Source organism: Maniola jurtina, chromosome 8, assembly GCF_905333055.1.
Source record: "Maniola jurtina chromosome 8, ilManJurt1.1, whole genome shotgun sequence".
In the NCBI taxonomy this organism is placed as follows: domain Eukaryota; kingdom Metazoa; phylum Arthropoda; class Insecta; order Lepidoptera; family Nymphalidae; genus Maniola; species Maniola jurtina.
This window is the reverse complement of record NC_060036.1, coordinates 10,866,242-10,884,723: the sequence shown is the minus strand read 5'-3', so window position 1 is coordinate 10,884,723 and position 18,482 is coordinate 10,866,242. Positions and strand designations below refer to the sequence as shown.

The 18,482-nt window shown below is 36.5% G+C and overlaps 1 protein-coding gene across 1 annotated transcript; it reads left to right on the top strand.

The window, feature by feature from the left end:
• The first annotated feature begins 634 nt into the window (after positions 1–634).
• Positions 635–16,837, top strand: LOC123867443 (proton-associated sugar transporter A). The gene is made up of 9 exons (XM_045909481.1): positions 635–1,086; positions 1,777–2,039; positions 2,894–3,133; positions 6,121–6,222; positions 6,648–6,916; positions 7,236–7,439; positions 10,115–10,245; positions 13,459–13,633; positions 16,544–16,837. Exons 1-9 carry the CDS (start codon positions 881–883, stop codon positions 16,760–16,762), a joined length of 1,809 nt encoding a protein of 602 aa, XP_045765437.1. The 5' UTR covers positions 635–880; the 3' UTR covers positions 16,763–16,837.
• Positions 16,838–18,482: the final 1,645 nt, after the last annotated feature.

Below are 18,482 nucleotides of genomic sequence, written 5' to 3'. Positions count from 1 at the left end.
TGAGTATCGTCTTTCGATAAACCTGTCCTAATATTAGGTAAAAGTACATAAGGTACATTTTATCACATAACAATACATTTGCCTGTCGCCGGCCCACTACTAAGTACGGGTTTCATCTCAAAATGAGAAGCGTCTGGCTAAAGCTCTACCACCTTTTCCAATTGCGGATAAGCAGAATTCACACAGCTTTGAGATCATTATGGAGAACTTTCAACAGTTCTATCAGGGTTCAGAGTTTTTTCAAATGCTTTCACCGGTAAAGCAAAAACGCACATAACTCCAAAGGTTATAAAAAGGGATCATACCCTTGACTGTGAGAGGTCGGTCTAACCTATGATAGTAACCACTAGGTAATCATCGCTTGTGTTGCTGTACATTTCAATACATAAGTAATAGATGTTTAATGTAATTTTTTTTAATTTATTTATATTATTAAACTTACAAAATGTACAGAGCATTTTTATTACATTTAGTGCCACAAAACCCACAGTCGCGTCGGTTTTACCTATGTAATTTTAATTTTAAGTTCTATTTATATATTCTTTTATCTACAATTATTAAATTGTAATAATTTCAGGTGTCAATTCTAGCGACTCTATGTATTTGTTGGGCGGGCGGGCGGCCGTGACAGAAGGCGGCGTATACGCCTCAGTCCCTTCCGCTTTCCAACTCGCGACAGTCCGACGGCCGACAACCAACCTAACAACTACTCTCGTTAAAAACAACTATGTACAGAAAAAATTTAAACGACAAAACTGAGACATTCCTACATTCGCGTGCTAAACTTTTTTAGAACAATGAAAACAATTAATATTTGTAGTGTACCTATTGAATAAAAATTGAATAAAAATTGTGAGTTGCTAAAAACTTTTATTTAATAATGGCTGATAAGTTAAATGAGTACCAGGGGGTAACGGGGAGGTTACATTCGACTAGGGATAAGTGCAAGGAACGATGGTCGCAATGGAAGGAGGAGCACCCTCATGGAGTGAAAGAGGCTGTAAAGGAAGCCTTATTCGCTATACCCACATCTGATAAGCCTCCTGAACGAGTGACACATGAGGGTGAATATAGCGATCTGTTCAGGTAAGAGTTTGAAAAGTGTTTGTAGCTGTAATTCAATGTTTCGTTAACTATTTTAAATAAAATACTAGATCATTCCCACTAGGTATTTCGTCCACGTGGCTTTCGTTTTTTTTTCATCCCGTGGCAATTTTCGATTGTTTGGGTTAAAAATTAACCTGAGTATGTCATTCTCCAGGTCTTTAACCACGAGTATTTCCATGTAAAAAATCACGTCGATTAGTTGCTCCGTTGTGACGTGAACGAAGAGCAATCGAACAAACACACTTTCGCATTTATCATATTAGTAGTGTAAAAGTGATATTACTATTACTAAAGTGATATTACCCCGGTCACTAAGCGCGGGCGAACTTTCTGACAAAAATTCATTAGGGTGCCTCTCCATTTTAGAGAAAACTTACACAATTCTCAAGTTTCTATATAGATAGACACAGTGGTTTGAACTCATTGAGTCAGTTTGATTTACCAGGATTGAAAGTGCCTGCTAAATTCCGTCTCCAGGGTGCAAGCTATGAGTAGCATCGTGGTACATTTCATCAAAATTAGTTCAGCGAAATGATGAGTATGAAAACATAACAGATTGACACACTCTTGCTGTACAATATCAGTGTGGAATGAGTTGCAATACAAAAACGTATATTTTATGAATCACTGAATTACATTTGAAACATATTTTTTTCTAATTCAAAACAGAAGAAAAAGTAGACTCGAGCTCATGCGAATATCGGCAGCAGTTATGGGCATAGAGTTCTCCTACGCCGGAGAGACGGCGTTTGTATCCCCAACGCTTCTTCAAATCGGGGTCCCTCATCAGCAAATGACCCTGGTGTGGGCGCTGTCACCGCTGATAGGCTTCTTCATGACTCCACTCCTGGGATCATTGAGTGATCAGTGCCAGTCTAAATATGGGAGACGACGTCCGTTTATTGTTTTGATGTCTATTGGAGTATTTTTGGGTAAGCAATTTTCTGCCGTCCTTTTTTAACCCCCGACCCAAAAAGAGGCGTGTTAAAAGTTTGACGTGTGTATCTGTCTGTGGCATCGTAGCTCCTAAGCTAATGAACTGATTTTAATTCAGTTTTTTTTGTTGTTTGAAAGGTGGCTTGATCGAGAGTGTTCTTAGCTATAATCCAAGAAAATCGGTTCAGCCGTTTGAAAGTTATCAGCTCTTTTCTAGTTATTACTGTAACCTTCACTTGTCGGGGGTGTTATAAATTTTTAATTTACACTTGTCTAACAAGTGATTAACTGCAAAAAGTAGTGTTTGAGTTATTGATATGTAGGTACAACTTTTTGGAATTAGAGCGGCAGTTTTAGAGGTATGACAGAGGTAACGGCTCAACTCATGTAAGATGTGATCGGTTCATGTTTTGGTGTCCCATGAACTCAAAACCATAAGTGAGTTGTGCCGTTACGTACCTACCTAATAATTATTTGGAGGTAGATCCCATGACAATATTTTAATTCTAAAAAAAAAAATTACGTGTAATAATCCACTGTAGAATATGTATGAAAGCTTTTCTAAACAACTATGATATAAGAGAGACAAATATTTTGAACAAGACCGCTGCGATTTTGTTGTACCTAATAGACTTACCATACAGAAATGAACTGATTAATTATTCCTTGGTATTTTACAAGATTTAAACAGACTCATCTGAACTTAGTAATAACCACAACGTATAAAATAAACTTTATTTTGTGTGCAAATTAAATAATTTTTGGCAGCTCTATTCAATCAATTGGACAAAAATTTGAATACCATTATTTATGAAAGTAAAATTGGCTTTAATAATAATATGTTTTTCAGGCCTAATTCTAGTTCCCAATGGAGAAGACATAGGTTATGCGTTTGGTGACGAAAATCCTGTGAATAGGACGGTGGTCCCATCTTCACTAGGTCCACGTAGTTCGGCCCTTGAGGTCCAGAGCAACAATCACCACCCTTGGGGAGTCCTGTTCACGGTTCTAGGAACTGTTCTATTGGACTTCGATGCTGATGCCTGCCAAAGTCCAGCAAGAGCATATTTACTGGATGTTACAGTTCCAGGTAAGTTTTCTTTGCAACTTCAGATTTCAGATTTGTAACTAATTGTCTATCAAATTGGGTTATTGCCTATATACCTAACCATCACAATCGTCACATAATGGGTTTATCAAAATACTTCAAAATGACCGAAAACCATGATATTAGAATTGCGAAAGTGTAACTGTCTGTCTGTTACTCTTCACGGTCCATCCGATTAGCCGATTTTGATGAGATTTGGTACAAAGACGGGCTACCCTTTATATTCAGGAAAATCAAAGAGTTGCCACGGGATTTTAATAACCTAAATCCACGCGGACGAAGTCGCGGGCAACATCTAGTTATAAATAAAGTAATTAAACAGATTCAGAGTTTCACGTTACGTACTTTGAAGCCTTAGAACAAACTTTTAGTAGGTAATTAAGGTTTGATGACCTAGTAATTAAGTAAGTAGTAATTGGAGAATTTGATCAAACAATTTATTAGGGCTATTTAGTGTGTTGTTTTGATTTACTATCTCTAAAGCCCGAAACATACCATCTGCGAGCCATATGCTACTTTGACAACTTTTAATATATATAAGGAAATATTATGTAGGTTTTCACATCAAAAAGCGTGCCTGTGGCTGTCCTCATAACTATACTTTACATTGAGAGTTCCTGACGATCCTTCTGATGTTCTTCGTCCAAAAGCATTTGTTTTAAATGAGAAAATTTCCTTTCATGATTTTGGTGTGAAGTTTCCTTTCCCATTCGATAGGTTGGCAAAAGAAAAGTTCTCCTTTTTGAAAAGAAAAGGGAAATTTGATTGATTGATTTATTATCAAATCAAAAATAAGGACATCCATAGGAGAACAAGAGTAACCGACATAACTCAGCGGGTGATGAAGCTGAAGTGGCAATGGGCATATAGTTTGAAAAACTGATAGACGTTGGGGTCCCAAGGTGCTGAAATGGCGACCTCGCACCGGAAAGTGCAGCGTTGGAAGACCTCCCACTAGGTGGACGGACGACATCAAGCGAGTCGCAGGGTGCCGCTGGATTCAGGCGGCGCAAGACCGTGGTGTGTGGAAGTTTCTATAAGAGACCTATGGCCTGCAATGGACTTCTATCAGTTGTTGATGATGATGATGTAGGTCCTTGTATTACATCCACACTTACACGCGCGCTCTCTAAGCCCTGCAGTGCTGTTGCCATCACCTTTTGTTTACAGTGGGATTTGGACCAATACAGTGGAATACTTTCCACTATTGGTCTGTTAAGATTTCAGTCAGCCCTCGTAACACCTACCTACCTACTTAACCCACCTATCGTCTTCATTAAGATATTATGATGGCACTGATATACTTGACCTCAACAGCTTTGAGACTGTGTAAACTGCTGATTTTATGATAACCTACTCATGTCATTTGTATTTGAAAACTCCTTGATATGATGCTCTCATTGGTGAATGATATAGAACACTGTTTTTACTATATTAGTCACCCTGATAAAGTATATTTTGCCTTTCAGTGACGATGTTCTTGACATTATATTTATTTGTAGATCTTTTATTTACAAAACAAAAACATTCCTAATAACTCAACAGTAAGAGGCAGTGGTAAGGGCTAAGCTAGGAACTTTCCTAACATTAGGTAATTTTTCCTGCCACTGGAGTCTTTGTAGCAATCTTCAGAAGTTTATACATATAGATATTCAGTATACCTACTAGCAATTCATCTAATTTCCAAATATACGTGTATTTTGGTGATATTATAGTGTTTTTTGAACACCCAAATAACGCGTTCTTCACCTACTTTGTTAGGTATACGAGTACGTTTGATTTTAATTAAATATTTGTGTAGGAAACGTCAGAACATGTGACTGTTAGCTATTTCGTTGGTACAATATTGTGTGGCCAAGAGCACTCCTCCTTATCAGCACTCATCGTGATTGATTTTATCTTAAAAAATACCTATGTTTATTTTGGTATTTCTAGAATAGTGGCATTTTTTACCTTAGCAATAGCATATTTTCTAAAAACAAACCGACTTACCACATTGAACATAGAATATCGAATAGAAAAGAATCGCTCAAATCGGATGATTAAAAGTTAAGCGTAGGTAAACATCGACATAATATATGTACTTAATTATAAAAGCTCGAATTGAGCCTTTTTCTAAACTCGGTTAAAAATTAATTCTATGAGAAAGTGATAATGGATTACGCAACAATAAAAAGGGTAATTGTCTTATACTAACTAGGCTCAAAAGGACTAGGACTTTTTTTTAAACCTATGGTATTTCTTATCAACCTTTTATTGAAACAGTTTATTTTTAATTTAATCAAACGGAATCAGCAAGTGTCCGACTGATAAAGGAGCAAACATTTTCATACTTATTTACATTCCGTCTAAAATTTCAGTAGCAGTTTTTTTATTACTGAGTAAATATTTTAACAGATAAAGATATTTAAGTAAGGATTGAAAACGATCTTCAAGTTTCTCAATTTATTTAGGTCATGATTTTCGCAAGTAAATTACTTTTAGAAAGAGCCATTATTACCAACCCTCTATTCTTAGTTTGGATAAACAATAAATGAAGTTAGATATGGCTGAAAACTAATTAGGGGCAACCGCAAAAACGTGAACAAGATAAAGAAAACTATGCAAAACTTTAGGCGTACTTAGTAGGTATTTTAGCTTATGAGACATCCAATTTCTCAACTATCGCGTGTTGAAGTCATGATGTTTATTGCTTAGATTTTATACAAGGAACCAAAAGATTAATTCGCTATAATCCGCAGAACCATGCATGTATGGTGCATTGCCTGCCCTCCTACTGCTAAACATGCAGACAAAGCCAGTCACCAAGCAAACAATAGGTACCACCACTACGCAGCACCAGACAAACCCCCGATAAAACCACTCGACGCACGTTTCGCTCCGACAATGAAGCATCCTCAGGAAATGTGATGGATCGTGTTTTTTGCTGAAAATTTATTGTGTCGTGCTAAGATTTTTTTATTTTTCAGAGGACCATGCTAAAGGTCTTAGTACATTTACCGTTATGGCTGGCCTTGGAGGATTTATGGGTTATGCACTTGGAGGCATAAACTGGGACGAAACTTCGCTAGGTAAGCAATACACTCATGGTAGCTCTTCCCACACTTTAAACAGACTATTAGTTGTTTCTTGACACTACATGACTTCTACGCTACAATTTGTTTAAACTTCATAATAATTCAGACATCACATAATTCTTCAAATTTTATACAATTGTGCTTCTGGCAATGGTTAAAACCGTTTTTTTTATTTGAGGATGAATCAGGTTCGATTTAGGTTTAATTTCACGTTTAACAATCATAATTAGGTACACGAAGATGACACCACATTCCATGGTTCCACAAACCTCTTGGCTATATGGGTCAAATCACGGGAGCCTCTCTAATTTTTACCTAAATGCCCTAAGTATTTGGTATTGACCTGACATGAATATCATCAGTTTAGACATTTTTACTTTAGTGACCTGTGACCACATATACTTAATTTACTTTTACAGGTGAATTATTTGGTGGCCACGTCAGGGCGGTATTTTTTCTGATCACTATAATTTTTATCGTATGTGTATCCGCTACTGTAACAAGTTTCAAAGAGATACCGTTGAATGAGCTCAACGACAATGAAGACTACAAGAAGTTGAACGATAAAGATCAAATTGAAGACAATTTCAACCAGGAAGAGGATATAGAAAGAAATGGAATAAAGAAAGAAACCGTTTCATACGGTTCATTGAACCAACCAGATATAACTGTAGAGAGTGACATAAATGTAAGTCTATTTTGTCCCTTTTACAAATACTCAAATAAACATTGGTAATGGATCTTCTTTTACGTCAACCATTCCTGGTTGTTATTTTTGCTAAATGCCAGAGCGGGAGTATATTATGTGCAGGTAACTGGCACTTAATTAGAAAAAATCTTATACAGTTTGCTCTTAACTTTTAAAGCTGTTACAAGTATTCACATAATATTTAATTTTAATGTCATTAAATAGCATCAAAAAGGGCTGTAGTTGATACGAACTATATGTCTTTCGTAATGTAACTTACCATTAACTTTCGAATGTTATAGCTTTATGGTATGTTCAGGGCACCGGTGGAATAACGTTAAAGGTGCCAGAAGGTCACGGGGAGCCTCTTTCTCTCCAGCATTACCTCAAGTCCATTGTGATGATGCCGAAGTCTCTTCGTGTGGTTTGCCTCACCAACCTGTTCTGCTGGATGGCCCATGTCTGCTACTCTCTTTACTTCACTGATTTTGTCGGTGAATCTGTTTTTGGAGGAAATCCTGCTGTTAGTATAATTTTAATATCAAACTCTAGTTTATATGCCCGCGACTTTGTCCGCGTGGATTTACGTTTTTGAAGATCCCGAAGGAACTCCTTGATTTTCCGGGATAAAAAGTAGACTATGTCTGTCTTCAGCAAACTCTGTACCCGTCAGAATCGGTCAAACTGTTGGGCCGTGAAAAGTTAGCAGACAGACAGACAGACAGACACACTCTCGCATTTATAATATAATATCATAAATATTATATGGATACATGGATATGGATTTATCGAAATATACTTATGGAAAAGTATGGATATTGATTACTCAATTTATCATACGTGAAAAGGATTGAAATCTAATTTCGATATTTCAAGACTTTTAATTTTAATCTCATTTTGGTTTATCAATCTGTATTATATAATATTATTATTCCTTTTTGCGATTTCAATATATAGAAATTTTTGAATCATGAGTGTCATTTTTTTTAGTTTTAGATAAGTTTCATTCAGTAATGTGATTCAGTCAGTAAACATATATTGGCGTCACTCAGAAAAGCAGGTATTATTTAAATATTTTTATCGAATTATTGGAATGTTCTCTCCAAAACCAACACAAAAAAAACACAAGTTTAGTGTGTAAGGTTATCCGAGAGTTTTAATCTAAACAAACTAATGCCAAAATAAATAATTTAATTAGAGCGTGATTGTTATCACAACATCTAATTATTCAGTTCACAATCCAAATACCGAAAATATGCGATATCGCCCCGAATCTCGGAAGGAGACTAAACTAAAACCTTTGAAACACCCGTATTTATGCAAGTTCAATCTTGTTGGCCTCCTAGCAACAGATTGTATGACATCGAATGAGCCAAATATCGATTTTATCAAACTACCTGCATTAGATAAATTAATAATTTTATATTATTTTTGACAACTCAAATCAACTTTTTAAAAATAACCTTACAGTTCGGCCGTCCTGAATTTAACACGTCCTCGTGTTTCTAATCAATCTTGTCATGTCAGTCGCGGGCTTCCTTGCCCTAAGTCAAATCGAAATCATGGGCTATCCTGCCCTCCGTCAAATCATTAAAACCTACCCATGAACTGCCGAACTCTCAGTTTTGATATCAAGTCAACAATAAATCCAAACGACTAACTTCTCATTCGATGTATACAAAATCTGAACCACTCATTGCAAATTACTTTCCAATTCACAAAAGACTAAATTATTAAAAAAAAACTAAAAATTTTAATCACCAAATCAAACTCAATAAAAATTTTAATCAAATGTGGGTTGTTTACAAAAAGATACCAAAGCGAAATTAAGACAACGTGAGACACGTCCCGCTTCTGAATTATTGGCGTCACTCAGAAAAGCAGGTATTATTTAAATATTTTTATCGAATTATTGGAATGTTCTCTCCAAAACCAACACAAAAAAAACACAAGTTTAGTGTGTAAGGTTATCCGAGAGTTTTAATCTAAACAAACTAATGCCAAAATAAATAATTTAATTAGAGCGTGATTGTTATCACAACATCTAATTATTCAGTTCACAATCCAAATACCGAAAATATGCGATATCGCCCCGAATCTCGGAAGGAGACTAAACTAAAACCTTTGAAACACCCGTATTTATGCAAGTTCAATCTTGTTGGCCTCCTAGCAACAGATTGTATGACATCGAATGAGCCAAATATCGATTTTATCAAACTACCTGCATTAGATAAATTAATAATTTTATATTATTTTTGACAACTCAAATCAACTTTTTAAAAATAACCTTACACATAGATAAATTGTATTAGCTAGAAAACGGATTAGCGCCACGCAAATGGCTTCATATGATGTTGTCGTTTAGATTAACGTTATAAAACTGACTCATCAACTTAAAGTAGGCTAACGTTTAGTTAACTTACATATTTGTTACCTACTAAGTAGATGATGCCCACTTGGTCCCGCGTGAATTTAGGTATCCCGTGTAAACTCTTTGATTTTCCGGGATAAAACGTAGCCTTTGTGTCAATTCAGATTATGAGCTAGGTAGGTATCTATTCAAAAAATTCAAAATTCAAAATATTTTTATTCAATTAAACTTTTATACTTAAGTGCTTTTGAATCGTCAAAATAATCTACCACTGGTTCGGAATGCCGTTCCTACCGAGAAGAACCAGCAAGAAACTCGGCGCTTGCTCTTTTCAAGTATTCAATTTACAATAATATGCCATATCTGTATTCCAAATTTCCGCCAAATCGGTTCAGTCATTGTGGCGTGAAGGAGTAATTTTCTTTATCAAGTCATCCACACGGAGCCAGAGTGGGTCGCTAGTTTATTATATTTATTTTATTTTATTTTTATTTTATAGTTTATCATATTTTAGTAAGAGCCGTCATGCCTACATCGCCTACTTATAATTTTTGCAATTATATTTAAAAAGTTGTATTTACTTGATTGCACATTCTGATTTATGCCTTTCTGTTACGCTAATAAAGCACAACTTTCCATAGATAAACTTGCCATTCCATAGTTATTTTTTCAAGAAATAAAAATGTAAAATTTAGGTTAAGTGGGGTAAAAATTAGAGGCTAAAATACCTAAATAATTTTTTTGAGTACCCACAAATTACGGTAAAAGCCTGCCGAGCACTAATATCATTTACGTGAAATTGAAAAATTGCTCTCAATTTATTTCAGGCACCGGTGGGAAGCGAGAGTCGTGTAAATTATGAAGCCGGAGTCCGTTTCGGATGCTGGGGGATGGCGATGTACTCGTTATCTTGTGCTTGCTACTCTACTATTATTGAGAAGCTTATAAAAAGACTCGGGTAAGAAATTCTAATTATACCTACTATTTTATGTAAAAACAGATAACCCCGGTCATACTTCGCAGTAGAGCAGTTTGACATTCATAGAATTTATTTGATAAGTAAATAATATCCGTTCCCGTGGTACTTCGGGATTAAAGTATCTATAAGTATGAAACTTGAGAAATGAAACGTGTAAAAATTTCAAGTCATTCCATCAACTACTTTTCATATTTTGCGGGCGCAAACATGCGAAGCTGATTTTTTATAATATTTGATAGAATATATAATAGATGATCTTAACTCTTAACTCCTGACGTAAGATAGGTATCCAAGCACAAATCAATATCACCACATCACAGAATTTTTGAACTATCATCTTTACCAACGATGTATAATCTTTAATGATCTTTATAAAGAAATATAAAATACAAATCAACAAAAAATGTTACTAAACAATAACTATGCCAATAACCCAATCCAATTTATTTTGTCTGAGAATTTTAAGCGTGTGGGTGGGAGTGATTTAGAATATCAAAGTTTTTCATTCAGACCTAAACATGAGATGAAAAATTTATGATAAAAAAAAGATCTTTATCGAATAAAGGTGAAATATTTTCCTTATATTCACATTACAGGCTCATCACATTTATTTCTTTAGGAATGTAAATTTAAATTATTATTCATGACCTCTCTGGTAGGTAGGTGTAACTTAGGAATCTATTTCAATTTAAGAAAACATTCTGAATGTTTCTCTGACGAAAATATTTTTTAGGTATATTCTTTCTGCTATTAGGGTCTAAGAAATTCTTCTACTAATTGGGCATTCCTCATCTTATGAAGGGATATAATAAGATTATGAAGCCAACTAAAGTGTAGTGATGTCTTTGGCTAATTTTTTTCCTAAATTGTTGTTTCCAGTTGCCATAGGAAATTTTGAAGACTTTCTCAATAAAAGCTGAAACTTTTTAACAATATTATAATTCCTCTAACGTTTTGCAGTTCTATGTGCCTATATATCTATAGAAAAACAGGTAGGTAGTAGGTACTAGGTACCGACGTAGAGGACCAGTTAGCACTTGTAAAACCTTATTCAAGTAACACAACAGATTAATGATGTTTTGACATCCTACTTTTTAACTACTACAGTTTACTCAGTTTAGCTGAAAAGATTTGAGGTATGAAGTAGGTATCATTCATAAACCAACCATACCACACTATAAATAATTTACTTCTGCTCGAATAATGTCTTTAAAAAACATCTCGACGTTCAAAAAAGCCGGTAAAATGTGAGTCGAACTCGCACACGAAGTGTTCCGTATCATTGTATAAGAAACAAATGTGCCAAATTATTTTTTTTTAATTTGGATGGCGACCATTTTGAAATGTTGTTGTATCGGCAATAGAAATACATATCCACCTACTCTGTAAATATTTCAACTCTCTAACTATTTTATGAGATACAGTCCACTGACAGACAGACAGACGGACGTGGTAGGTATAGAGGCTTTGGATAAGGAATCCTAAAAACACCAAAATAATGTGTTTTTGTCTCCTGTCCCAAGTGTGTTTGCCATTAATTGTGTATACTGTACAGTCAAAGCAAACCACTTTAAACAGAGCCAGAGCTGTTGACTCGAAGCACACATACCGAGGGAGCTCATATTACTTACCCTTCAACTTGACTGTAGCTGTACTTCCTTATAACAAGATCTGACGGCCCTTGACTTTCAGCCAGCACTTAGGAGGTTTCCAGATTTAAATGCACCTTCAGAAGTTAATGCTTCACAGCACTTGAAACTTATCAGCAACATATTATAAGTAGTTCCGGGAAAACTTGACAGATTACGAAGCCTTATTGCGTTTAGTGCACGCGTAAGTCTTACGCGTGCACTCTACTAAGGAAAACTAGAAGAATACAAACCATCACTGCTAGTGTGATTTCGAAATACGATAATGTCAAAAATAAATTATTTCTCAATGATTATTTACTAAATAGAGGTCCTCCAAAATACGTAAAATTAACGTTCTTTGTTTAAACTAAAAAAGTACGTCAAATCATTGTGACGTCACGTGCCAGTATCACACTAATATTATAAAGGCGAAAGTTTGTATGTGTGTGTGTGTGTGTATATGTTTGTTACTCCTTCACGCAAAAACCACTGGACGGATTTGGCTGAAATTCGGAATGGAGATAGATAATATCCTGGATTAGCACATAGAGTACTTTTTATCCCGGAAAATCAAAGAGTTCCCACGGGATTTCGAAAAACCTAAATCCACGCGGACGAAGTCGCGGGCGTCAGTTAGTTACATATATTTATTGGGTGTGTTACACTATCAATAACTTTTCGCGATTCTGGGATCGTAGGATTTCAAGAGCATGGTCAATAACGTTATTCATTGCAAGACACAAATGTCTTGAGTGTCTGGCAGGGGGTTGCTACGATATAGTATCTGGCAATGCATGACGTGACTTCTTAATACTATTCCGAAGAAAATATAAAAAATTAGACTTTATACTTTGACGTAAGATTTTTTACACCTTTATTACCTGTTGTCTCCCAAATCCACCACGATCCAAAGTTCATACGATCGTTCCTTCTTGTGTTGGGGACAATACCCAGAGAAACTTTCAGCTTTTATAAAATAAAGAAGGTCTGGCACGCGCTATCTCTTAGCCCAATTGCATAACATCTCTAATCAAAGCCAGTGGCTGTTCTTTCATTACTTCATTTCTTTCTTTCAGACAGAAAGTCTGAAGAAAATTCTATGCAATTTTTTCCAATGCACTCTACGTATTTTATATTTTCTTTGAAAACTTCAAAGAAAGGTATACTTAACTAGGTAGTTTCGTTGAATTTTCTTTTGATAAAATGAGAACAGCACGGTAATAGGTAGGTGCTCCAACTTATTTGTTGCTGAATTCGAAAATAATTTATGGACAGACTGTACCTAGATATTATTACTACTTTTGTTATTCTGTATGACTTCGTCTGTGTTGGTGTTAGCTGGCGGGCGTGCTCTACTTTTTTGGAATGTTTTTTTTTGTTAAAACTGACTGGAAAGTGTTCTAAGGGGGTGCCATGCATATGTCGGCGAGCGCCGGCACAGACGGAGTCCATACTTGTATAGTTTAACTAACTTGTTACAAATAACTACAAACTTGACATTGGCTTATCTTTGTAAAGCCAGACAGAGAGAGAAAAAAATTTATTCTGTATCTCATTTCAGAGCAAAAAAGGTGTATGTCGGCGGTCTATGCACCTACAGCTGTGGGATGATGATGCTGTGCCTGCTGCGAGCTCGTGCCGCCGTCATCCTGTTCAGCTGGACAGCGGGTATCATGTACTCCACACTCTTCACCATGCCTTATCTCCTGGTCGCGCACTATCATGCTACTGGCATGGTAAGTCTCTCCCTCTCTCTGGGTGTATTCCTTATTATTCAGGGTCATTACCCCTTACAATAATCTCATAATGTTAGGAGTCTTCTTGGGATAATAACGCACGGAATAAACGAAAAAGCTATACTGGAGTCCTCTAAGTCGGTCAAACATTCGTCTTGAGTCCACTGTGGAAGTATACCTAATGGTGTGGTATATATTTTATAGCAACGAGTTTTCGAAACTGGAAAAGTTCATAAAATGGATTTCGAATCCTGTTTATCTAAAAATAATACACCATAACTTTACTAATACATACCCTATCACACAAAGTTTAGCATTTTACACAAATTGTTTAGAGTTTGTAACTTTCAAGATACAGCTAACTTCACGAGAAAATTTCAATAAGGTTTTCTTGTAGATCGAAAAGTTTTTTCTTCTTTTTACTAAAGGATATCTACTTGTTGTTTTCAAAATAAATAAATAAACAAGATGATTAATAAAAAAAATGGCAGTTAGTGGGGCCTTCTGACAAGACTGAAAACTTTGAAAATATCAGTCGTTTTCTTGGATTTTCAAATTAATTATAGTATCAAAACTTAAAATTTCGTAATTTATAAATTAAAACCATTAACATTAGTTTAGTTTTTACATCATCGGCACTATTAACATCATGTCGGTGAATGGACCTTGCAGTTTTTATCCATTCCAAAATTTCCCAACGCGCCTAAGATGTTTTCACTTTAATAGATCTTTATATATTTCATTAACTAGCTGTGCCCGCGACTTCGTTCGCGTGGAATAGCTCTCAGCGCGCTTTGTATAGCCACGGACGCTCAGGCGCGAGGCGTGTAGTACGTACTCTGTACGTCAAAAATGTTCGCCGTGATTCTTTAAATTGACATAACTTTTTTATTTATGAACCGATTGACATGAAATAAACACTAAATGTTAAGTGAAGCTTACTATAACATATTAGTGAAAACCGTATCTAAATCGAATAAGCCGTTTCTGATATTAGCGTGCACAAACACACAGACAAACAGACAAACAGACAAAAAAATTAATTACAATTTCGGATTCGGCATCGATATAATAACAACCCCTGCTACTTTTTTTTTAATATATTTCCATTGTACAGACACCACTTTTCTACAATTTTATTATATGTATAGAATAGATATAGATAAAAAATAATGACGGAAAACTATACGAGCTCCAAGTTTCATCACGAGACCCGCAAAACAATCAGGCGAAACTAGTGGTATAGTTACAAAGGTTACTAGCAGATGGTCTTCTTATGTGAAACGCATAGTACGATTTTTTTTTTGCTTTCTAGTACTTATCTACTTTTTATTATCACGAATAATACTATAACTCTCCTTCTAAGTATATCGTGTACATTTATCAATTCATCGTTGGAAAATGTTTACTCGACCATTACGCAAGGGATAATACGCATCATATAATGTAATCCGTATTGTTAAAGCTTGGTATAAGTCACCTTTTGATGTAGGGTCTTTTGAATCATAAATAAGATGTTCGAGTTTATCCGGTAAGTAATTGGAATTAAGTACTCATATAAGTTATTTCTTCCATTCTCAATCATAGAAACTAATCTGAACATATGGTGAGCTGAGAACGAGGTATTCATTATTTATCAACATCATGATGAACCCATCGCCGGCTCACTACTGAGGACGGGTCTCCTCTCAGAATGGCCATAATGCATGTGTGCTTATTGGCAGATTTCACATAGAATATTAGAAGAAGAAGAAAGAATATTATGGAGAACTCTCACGCATGCAGGTTTCTTCACGATGTTTTCCTTCACCGTTAAAGTAAGTGATATTGCTTAAAACGTCGTTGCACCATTGCACGCACATCATGGTGCGCGTGCAACGAGGTGTGCGTGTCTGGGACCGAACCCCCGATCTCCCGAATAGAAGGAAATCTTAACCACTAAGCTATCACCGCTCATCGAGGAGTTAGTTCTTTTGATACAACTCACCTGGCCTCACACGGTTCGGGTTAGAAAATGTGTACCTATCTCTTCTTTCTTTATGAAAAAATGTCTTATTTACGCGATGATGAAAACCACGTAGAAACCTACTAAGAAACTTAGATATAGGCGAACCGGCCTTGTACCCAATGCGATTTCGCCCTTTAGGGTCCTTTCACAATGGCAGCGAATCGATGTCAAATTCTTTCGGTTCAATTCGCTGCCAATGCAATTTTTGTTCTCGGTAGTGTTTATGGTGAAGATAGAAGTCAATAATAATATGATATGTGAAATTTTAGAGTTCCACTTCAATTCGCTGCCAATCAATGCGAACCAACCCTTGCGAATTATCGTATTAAATAATAACCTATATTGTACAATCTCAAACGAAACCCAGCGGTTTGAGTCGTACGCTGATAATGTTCTGATTCTGCATTTTCATTTAGATTCTCTCTATAACTTAGATTAGACCCTCACTAAGACAGGATTTTGAGAAGTTCTAACGAGATCTTTAAATATCTTTTAACTAGCCGATGCCCGCGACTTCGCCCGCGTGGATTTCGGTTTTTCGAAATCCCGTGGGAACTTTTTGATTTTCCGGGATAAAAAGTAGCCTATGTGCTAATCCAGGACATTATCTATCTCCATTCCGCAGGCAAATCCGTCAAGTAGTTTTTGCGTGAAGGAGTAACAAACACACACACACACACAAACTTTCACCTTTGTAATATTAGTGTGATATCAACAATCAAGAGTGAATTGACATCTTCTAGGCAAGCGTGCTGCATCTGAAGCTGCATCATGATACTTGCTAGGAAGTTTGATTGCAGCCAAGTGCTAATCAATAAATTAGAAAAAACTGTTTGCACGCAGAAAAAAGGTACCTAAGTACTTAGTTATTGTAAGTATTTGATTGTTTTCTTCATTCACAGTGGGATAGCGAAGGCGGTGGCAGCGAGCAGGAGCGTGGCATCGGCACCGACGTTGCAGTGGTCAGCAGCTGTGTGTTCGTGGCGCAACTCTTCATCTCCGTGATCATGGGCTTCGCGGTGAAGATCACCGGCTCCACAGCGGCGGTCGTCGCCGTCGCGGCCACGCTGGCCGGCGCCGCCGCCTTCACGGCCACTAAGATCACTTATCTGGATCTGTAAAGAGCATCAAATGTTTCACAGTGGAATAAGCGGTGAGCGGTGGCAGCGAGCACTTAAACTTGTTGTATTTCGAATAATAGGTACCTAATGTAAATATTTATTAAAGTTCATAATCGATCTTAAATTGTAAGCACAACTATTTTTGCTTAGTTTGATAAAATATCTACATTTAGTATAAGTATAGTTTGGAAGTTATAGAGAAAGAAATAAGTTTATAGAGAAAGAATCTATGAACAAAAGTAGATACGCTATATAAGTAAAGTTTAAATGTTTATATTTTTTTAAACCAAAAATGTATATGTACCAAGGTCAAATACGATAACTATAGTTCGACGATTTGAGTTGTGACTTTTCTAATTTCAATCCTAAACCGTTGTGCAATAGTAGATAGAGATCGTTCCATGTCAATGACACGACTCGACGACACCACTGGACGATACCACTGGACGACACCACTGGACGACACTACTGGGTGTCGTCATAGACCTGGGCGTCCGCGTCGTCTGCAATATTTTTATGGTTACGACACCACCGCCGACTATAATGTTTTTAATGTAGAACTGACTGATGGTTGTTTGGTGCAATGGTGTTGTTACCAAAAAACAACAATTGTTAACGACACCCCAGTGGTGGCGTTGAAAAGACATGGATCCGAATTGTGCCTGAACTTGAAATTTTCAAAAGCAATGATAATATATTTGTATAATTATATAACTAATAAAATAATAATAATTAGATTCAATGTGCATAGTTCCATTCCATTCCATTCCATCAGCCTGTATGCGTCCACTGCTGAACATAGGCCTTTCCAAGAGCGCGCCACCAAACACGGTCCTCCGCCTTCCTCATCCACCCGCTCCCCGCCACCTTCTTCAGGTCATCGGTCCAGCGGGCAGGAGGTCGTCCCACACTGCGCTTACCGGTACGCGGTCTCCACTCCAGAACACGTCTACCCCATCGGCCGTCGGTTCTGCGACAGACATGACCTGCCCATTGCCACTTCAGCTTGCTAATCCTTTGAGCTATGTCGGTCGCTTTTGTTCTTCTGCGAATTTCCTCGTTCCGGATTTTATCCCTGAGAGTAATACCCAACATAGCTCGCTCCATAGCGCGCTGAGCGACCTTTAGTTTGTGGACGAGGCCAACTGTCAGTGTCCACGTTTCTGCTCCATACGTCATCACAGGTAGGACGCACTGATTGAAGACCTTAGTCTTAAGGCTTTGCGGTATCGACGATTCGAATATTTATTATTATAGTTATTATTTATAAAGTATTGAGATTAATTAACGAAATATTAGTAGGTAAGTAATAATACATTTAGTACTTACAAACTATAGTAAAGAATTTGTTTCAAAGTAGAATAATGTGGGGTAGTTTTTAACCCCCGACCCAAAAAGAGGGGTGTTATAAGTTTGACGTGTGTATCTGTGTGTCTGTGTATCTGTGTATCTGTGTATCTGTGTATCTGTCTGTGGCATCGTAGCGCCTAAACGAATTAACCGATTTTAATTTAGTTTTTTTTGTTTGAAAGGTGGCTTGATCGAGAGTGTTCTTAGCTATAATCTAAAAAAATCGGTTCAGCCGTTTAAGAGTTATCAGCTCTTTTCTAGTTTTCTTGTATAAAAGAAGGTTAGATAACCGTTAGGTTCATAATATTATGTCAATAGACAAATGTCAAGCTGTCAAGATGGACGTTGCCTAAATACATAATTATTTATT

Coding starts and splice junctions, on each gene's coding strand:
- LOC123867443 (XM_045909481.1), top strand. CDS start 881: ATGGCTGATAAGTTAAATGAGTACCAGGGGGTAACGGGGAGGTTACAT. Junction 10,246..13,458: donor AAGCTTATAAAAAGACTCGG/GTAAGAAATTCT, acceptor ATCTCATTTCAG/AGCAAAAAAGGTGTATGTCG. Junction 13,634..16,543: donor ACTATCATGCTACTGGCATG/GTAAGTCTCTCC, acceptor CTTCATTCACAG/TGGGATAGCGAAGGCGGTGG.